The sequence below is a fragment of the Danaus plexippus genome, chromosome 12 (assembly GCF_018135715.1).
Source record: "Danaus plexippus chromosome 12, MEX_DaPlex, whole genome shotgun sequence".
NCBI lineage: Eukaryota > Metazoa > Arthropoda > Insecta > Lepidoptera > Nymphalidae > Danaus > Danaus plexippus.
In genome coordinates, this window is record NC_083545.1 from 4774301 (window position 1) to 4782120 (window position 7820).

General features: G+C 34.4%; 1 protein-coding gene across 1 annotated transcript; it reads left to right on the forward strand.

Annotated features, from left to right (window-relative positions):
• Positions 1-2024: 2024 nt before the first annotated feature.
• LOC116772765 (opsin-2) lies at positions 2025-5383 on the forward strand. The gene is made up of 8 exons (XM_032665060.2): positions 2025-2164; positions 2439-2624; positions 2787-2996; positions 3305-3441; positions 3796-3961; positions 4112-4298; positions 4615-4697; positions 4961-5383. The coding sequence occupies exons 1-8, from the start codon at positions 2091-2093 to the stop codon at positions 5067-5069; spliced, it is 1152 nt and encodes a 383-aa protein (XP_032520951.2). The 5' UTR covers positions 2025-2090; the 3' UTR covers positions 5070-5383.
• The last annotated feature ends 2437 nt before the right edge of the window (positions 5384-7820 follow it).

The following is a 7820-nucleotide window of genomic DNA, read 5'->3' on the forward strand; positions in this document are numbered from 1 at the left end:
ACGGTTATATTACCTATTTTGTTCAAAACTTGAAAACAAGAAAAAATACTATTAGAACGTGTTTAAATTTATTAAATCGTGATAAAAGTGAAATTCTCGTGAGTTTGCGTTATTGAACCAATATATACACATATTTATTAAGGTTTAAAATAACGTTATAATATTAACATACAATTTGGAACATATAAAATAATACTTTGAAATAAATAGGGGTTAAAATATATATAAAGATTTACATTTGCCTATTAAGAAACGGGATCCAGAGCAAATAAAATTGTTCAGGTGAAAAAAAAAAAACCTTTTAAAAACCATTAATTTAAATAAAAAAAAAACACTAAAACCCAAAGCACAATATTCTTTCTACCCCTCTTTCCGGGCCGGCGGTAATGAGACATACAATAAATGATAAAATTATTAAATGTGCGAGAAATCTATTTGATAAAAATAATACGATAAGGTTTTGTGTTAAACAGAAGCTGATATTACTATCGTTACAATGAATACTGTGTAATTTCAGCATTGGTTTGGCAAAAAATTATCAAATATCTTATACTCGTACAAGGATGTAGATTTTGTTTAACTTATTATTGTAATGACTGAATATTATCAACAGAGTTAGAGAACAATGATAGTGTGATTGATTTTAGTTTTTTTAACTATTAAAATAAGGTTCCATTTCTTCTTTGAGGTTCCTTGCATTTTAAACGTTACATATTTATTTATTTTCAAGTTTTGTTTAACAATGGTCGTGTATCTTCTTTAATATATTATGAAACTGAAGATTTTATCACACGAAACATGATAATATGATAAACGATTTAGCGATTTCTTATATTAAAATATTAATGAATAGATTTTTTTTATTTCAATGTCCTTGGTGCGATACAATTTAATTGTTGTTATTATTCAACTCAAGCATTTTTTTTTAAATATGAAACACACTGAGGCGGGCTTTAATTTTAGTTACTCAGCATTTTTTAATAATTTAATTCTATCCTGTAGTAACACTTACGAGTCGAGAACAAGAATTCAAACGTAAATCTAATCTAACAGGTCGACTAACCAAACTTGTTATAACTAGCTAAGACAAAACCTTTTATTTGCTGAATTTCTACATTAGTTTATATGTAGATATATATTATTTTATAATGTTAATTAAATTGTTTTTATTATCTGTGTGAGTTTGTTCATTGCTGTATAATATTATACACATATACTCGTATATATAATTTCTTTGTTTCACCATATACGTCGTACATAGGTATATGTGTGATTATCAAAATTCAATGAAATATTACAGATATATACCTTTGTATAGTTTTAAATAGACAATTTATATAGATTAATTTTGTTATTTTTTTAGTATATATGAACAACTAGAATGTGTGGAAGATATGAAAGTTATTGCTATGATATTTTACATTACATCAAAAAGACACGTGCTGATTTTTAAGAAGATTATCCAGAACAAACTGCTTTCGATGCAGGTATCCCCTTACTTATGATCCACACTGACATGTTACTTGCAATAGTTATTAATATTACTTTGAAATAATTTACATACATTCTAAAATTTTTTTAAACATATTTCATTTTTTTTTTACAGTTTTAAGTATAACAATGTGAATATTTGTTACAAAAATTACTTTGTAAAAATAAATAAATTCTAAACAATTTTTTAAAACATAATCTTTTGTTTTTAATTATAAACATAAAAAAAGATAGTTTTGCTCTACGATCTAGATTAAATTTTAAGTCAAGGGCCATGTTAATAAAAAAAAAAAAAACATTTATAAATATTTTTTATAGTATTCGAACATAATAATTGTTTACGTCAAATAAAATCAACAAAACAAATCCATAAATTTCTAAGGTTTCAAATAATTCTAACGCCCGTAACCATCTTTGTTGGCTAACAAATCTGCTGAGATCTGTGTCACTGAAATCACACTAATCCTATCACCTTTAATCCTTATCCACGGAATCTCGTTAGTGTTTTTATGATATATAAACCAACAACTACGAGGCTAACCAGCAGTCAGTCTGTGGTATGGGATGGGCGTTGCACACTACCGAGGACTGCTCACAAAATGATCCCGACTATTACTATGGACAACGATACGGACAACATCAACGTCTATGGCGCGTACTTCGCACCGCTCAGGTAATTGGAACATATAGCCTACTAATCCTTTAATTTCGGAATAGGTTATTGGATGTATGTGCAACTTTTTCCCATAAAAAGCATTGAATTCTCATCGGAATAATTATTACATTTAGCGAGACAATCAAAATGTTTTCGATATATTTAGTCTAGATAGACAAAGAAATCGTAGCAGACCGTTTTATGTTTCTCTGTTTCATACCCAGACAATAATCAAAATTAATTTCTCTAGCTGACATATTGGAAGGGTCCCATTAATATCAATATTTTTCAGGGCCAGCGAGGGCACGAAGATGCTGATAGACGGTCTCACAGGCGAGGACCTAGCTGCAGTACCGGAGCACTGGCACACCTACCCCTCTCCACCAGCCAGCGCCCACACGGCCCTAGCTCTCCTCTACTGCTTCTTCACAGCTGCAGCACTCATTGGAAATGGAATGGTCATATTCATTTTTCTTACGTACGTATATAAACATTTCTTGTTGGTATCACATTTTTACATACGGTAAAATCTTAAAAGAGATGTATAGCATTTGTGAACAACTTGAAATTAAAAAAAGCTATAATTATAGTCTTTCATTTATTTTAGAGCAGAGTTTCTTCAAAGGTTTTTCTTTTACAGAACGAAGAGTTTGCGGACATCTAGCAACTTACTGATTCTAAACCTCGCAATTAGCGATTTCATTATGATGGCCAAAGCTCCAATCTTCATATATAATAGTGCATTGCGCGGCTTTGCTGCGGGACCCGTCGGTTGTCAAATATTTTCCGTAATGGGTGCCTATAGCGGCATTGGAGCGAGTATGACCAACGCTTGTATTGCCTACGACAGGTAATATATTTCAATGTTTTTAATATCAATTCGAATGTTTGGTACCCATAAAATATATAGGGTCTACATTTTTTTACATTAATAGAAAAATTAAGGCCACACTATTTATTTTTTTCGTAATGGCTGATTTTTTGTAAAACATGGTCGCAACAGAGTAAAAGAATCTGTGGTATTAATAACAAGGAGAAGAGATTTACATTCAGACAGTACGATATTTGATTTTTGTTACAAGATTGAAAATTCGTCGTTAATTATTTCCTATATTTTTTTCTATATTGTATTATTAACAATTGCTTTGATTTGTACAGACATTCTACGATCACTCGACCACTTGACGGGCGACTGTCGCAAGGGAAAGCTTTGTTGATGATAGCCTTTGTATGGATATATGCGACGCCCTGGTCACTTCTGCCACTGTTCAAAGTATGGGGCAGATTTGTACCAGGTAAACCCCAGACTAAATATATAATATATAAGCATATTAACTTAAATTCACAAATAAGTTAACCTTCAAAGCGAAATGATCTCAAAAAAATATTGTACACATTTCGCATTAATGAATTCCGTCCATAAGCATTTGAAGTACTTTATATATTCTCAACAATTGTATATATAAACTTCTATAAACATGTAATTAGGTTAAAGAAACTAAAAATATTTATTCCTAATTATAAACTCAACAATATTACATACAAAATAAAGTCAAGTACAACTTTGAGAGGGGAATATCATAAAAATATACTGAAATACTGCTATGACTACACATGTAATATGTATATTGTAATATATTTGTTTACAGAGGGCTACTTAACATCATGCACGTTCGATTACTTGTCCAATACTTTCGACACTAAATTGTTCGTGGCCTGTATATTCACTTGTAGCTACGTCTTCCCTATGACCATGATTATATATTTCTACAGTGGCATTGTCAAACAAGTGTTCGCACATGAAGCAGCTTTGAGGTATCAAATATTTTAATCTGTAATTGTATTGTACACTTTGTATCGTCAGGCATTGACAAATCATCGTTTCATAATAACAATTCTAAAGGTTCTTAAAGTTTTTAGAACTAAAACTTACTATTTAATGTTGTTGTTGTTATCTTAAATCAGAGAACAAGCTAAGAAAATGAATGTTGAATCTCTGCGCTCGAATCAAAACGCCTCCGCGGAGTCCGCTGAGATACGAATTGCTAAAGCGGCTCTCACCGTCTGCTTCCTGTTTGTGGCGTCTTGGACGCCGTACGGGGTGATGGCGCTCATAGGAGCCTTCGGTGATCAACGACTTCTCACACCCGGGGTACAAAACACTCATATATTTTGTTTCGTTAGTTTAAATAAATCGAAAGTTTCCTTTTTTACCTTCGTTTCTACTTGAATGCTTACAGTTTCTATTTGAATTCTCACTTGTTACATGGTTAATAAAATAGTTAAAAAAAATTAAAGTTTTCACCTTAGATATAATATTCTTAATTTCACGACCATTTATAACTATATTTCAGATAATATACATATGTACATACTCTGTTTGGTTTTAAATAAAAAAATAATTCGATGTTAAACAGTAGATGTATAAAAGTCGTAATTTTTTTTCTATTTATTTTTATTTTTCACAGGTAACTATGATACCAGCCGTAGCGTGCAAAACTGTAGCCTGCATCGATCCTTGGGTTTATGCAATCAGTCATCCCAAGTACAGGTGAGTACAAATTTAATGATCATTTCAAGTCAGATGGTCAGATAATCAATCGAATAAAACTTTTTATTACCTCATATCCGTAATGATCTTCTAATAAAAAATTACTTACCTGCAGGTAAGTAAGTAGAAAATATAATTTAAACTTGTTTATTCTTAACGTAATCAGGTAAACTGCAAAAATATTAGATGAATATAAAATATTCAAAACCTGAATTAAAAACAATTGAAAAAAAAAATGTTAAGCTACTTAAAATTGTTCTTAGGCAAGAGCTTCAGCGTCGCATGCCTTGGCTTCAAATCAATGAGCCCGATGACAATGTTTCAAACACTACTAACGGCACTACCAATTCTACGGCTGCGCCTACCGCCTAATAGTTACGGATTAACGACGAACAATGCGAAACCATGGACTATGAATATGACGGATATTAAAAAAGCAAATGTTAAAAATAAAAAAAAAAATGCAAAGGCATCTACGGAGTACTTTTGTTCGTGGCCTTTTTTAAATAATGAGCCAGATAAGACTCTGGCTTCAGTTTTTTTTTATTATTATAAGCTCAAAACGAGGTCTTAGTTTTAAGTGGCGATACAATAAACTTACGACATGGCTATGATAACGGACATTGATAATTATGAAGTTCAAAATGTATGTAAAAAGATAATAAAATATATGAGCATGATGAAAAGCTTTTTTTACTCAGATTTAATAATTAGTAATTTTAAACCGTGAACAATAGTTAATTTTTATAAGAAAAATAAAATACAGATTGATTGCAAATATTTTAACGTTAGTTGGTTCCAACTCTATATATATATATTCTTAGAAAACAAGGTAAGAATTGACTTTTTAAAAAATAACATTCGATACAATTCCACTGCAAATTTATTAAATTTACACAAAAATAAAAACAATTCTAAATGAATAACTTTCAACTATCTTGATTTAAACTAATCGTTAAATGAAATCCGAATATAATACAATCGAAAGATTTAAACACACTTCGAAAATCTACTAACGACTAAACTATCACACCAACGCGCGTTACGAATGAAAAAGAGCCCTGATGTCCTCTGACAACGGCTTATATGTCGTTTGAGTCTCTCCTACCCTCTCATATTCCTACATTGATTCTCTTCTACCCTCTCATATTCCTACACGGCCTTTCCTGACATGAGCACGTCCCCGGGCTCCTTTGTGTTTAACTTTCTTGACGTCCAAAACGTAGTATTAGCACCAAGGGCAGGAAATTCTTTTCATTCGCACTAGACGTATTCAGTTTTGAATGTCTTGACATTCCAGACGGGCTTGATTGCGGCTCAGTCCCCTCCACAGGCAGGTCAACTTCCGGAGGCAAGTTGGCGTCATGACACAACTCTTCTCCCTCATTGTCTATGTCTGAAATTGAGAAATATAACGGCAGTAATCTTTTCGATTTTTGATTTAACTCAACAGTAACATCATGGTTAACGTCAATGTAAAGTGAGCTAAACAAACATAGCCCACACAAAGTGGTTGTAAAACATCCCAATAACCAACCACTTGGGGCGGGACTTGTCGGAAGATCGCCCCCTCACACCTCGTCAGAGACCCACAAGGAATTGCTTGAGGCATGACTTGGTGTGTGTGTGAAGGTTATTATAAAAACATGTTCCAAAACATACCATCTGATACAGGCAATGTTAGCCGACCAACATCCCATAAATAAACTCATGATCTTTTACAACCACAGCTCGATAGACAACTCACTATCAAAGTCAAGCTTCCGAACATACTAAATTAATTCCTAACCAAGAGACCAGATCCTCAGGATAACGTATCCGATGCACTCCAAGATAAACAATTATCCCAGGCCTATGGTCCCTCCTGGGATAACCGAACCCGATGCACTCCAAGGTAAACGGCTATCCCAGGCTCAACGTACCTCTTAGGATAACCGGCCCGATGCACTCCAAGGCAAATGGTTATCCCAACCTAAGCGTCCCCTCCGGGATAACCGGCCCGATGCACTCCAAGGCAATCGGTTATCCCAGATACAACACCACTTCTAGGACAACCGGGCCCGATGCACTCCAAGGCAAACGGTTGTCCCAGGCACAGCGCCACTTCTGGCATAGCCTGTCCGATGCACTCCAAGACAGCTATCCCAGACCCAGAGATCTAACCTCTAATACAGCGTGTCCGATACACTCCAAGACAAACGCTCACATCGTAACAAGTAACTCATGTCTCCTCGCTTTAACCCCAATACATTTAGAGATTTGTGTCAAAACAAAATTAAAATAAATAACACAATGGGATTAAGTTTCAATAAAATCTCAAAAGGAATTTTAGTCAAAATTTCAGGCAGAATAAGGCAAATACCTCACCATCAAAGAAAGCAGAACACACATCGGGAGTCCATTCTCACTTCCACGGGACCATATATTCCGCAGCTGCTCGAGTCGATTTGCCGTATGAGCCAGCTAACATCTGCAGCTCATATCGGCAGTGTGATAGTGTCTTCATAACCCGGTGTGGTCCCCGCATACATGAGTCCAGCTTCCTTGTTGACTGAGCCACCTTGCTAACAAAAACTAAGGAATGTAGTTCAAAAGAGTGAGCCGGTTTACGTCTCTAGTTAGCATAGGCATCTTGACGAGTTTAGTTGGCACGAAGGAGTTTAGATGCCCTCTGACGACTCATTTGACGAAGGACTTCTCGATTACCACTTGAGCCTTCAACAGTAACGTCTCGTATCAAACTACGTATGAGCGGTGTGGCAGCTTCAGCACCTACAAGCAGGTTTAAAGCAGAATATTGAGTTGTCTTGCGTTTTGTTATGTTTAGGATCAGCTGTAACCTCAACAAAACAGCTGGCCAAGTCCTTGACCCAATTAATAAAATCAGTGCTTTGAAACATTGAAACATGCGTCCCCGATCAGTGACAATTAATTTTGGAGTTCCAAAGAGAGACACCATGGTAGTGAAGTGTTGCTTTAGTTCGTCAGTGTCTTGTCGGAACATGGGATACAATAAACAAAATTTTGAAAACGCGTCTATAATAATAAGTACATGACGGTGACCGTCAGTTTCTGGTAGGGGGCCCAAGGTGTCCATATGGACTGCCTCAAATGCTACGTCTG

Bases quoted from the DNA above. Each gene is read 5' to 3' on its own strand.
- LOC116772765 (XM_032665060.2), top strand. From the start codon at position 2,091: ATGATCCCGACTATTACTATGGACAACGATACGGACAACATCAACGTC. The intron at 2,997-3,304 runs GTAATATATTTC...TGATTTGTACAG, and splicing joins GCTTGTATTGCCTACGACAG to ACATTCTACGATCACTCGAC. The intron at 3,442-3,795 runs GTAAACCCCAGA...ATTTGTTTACAG, and splicing joins ATGGGGCAGATTTGTACCAG to AGGGCTACTTAACATCATGC.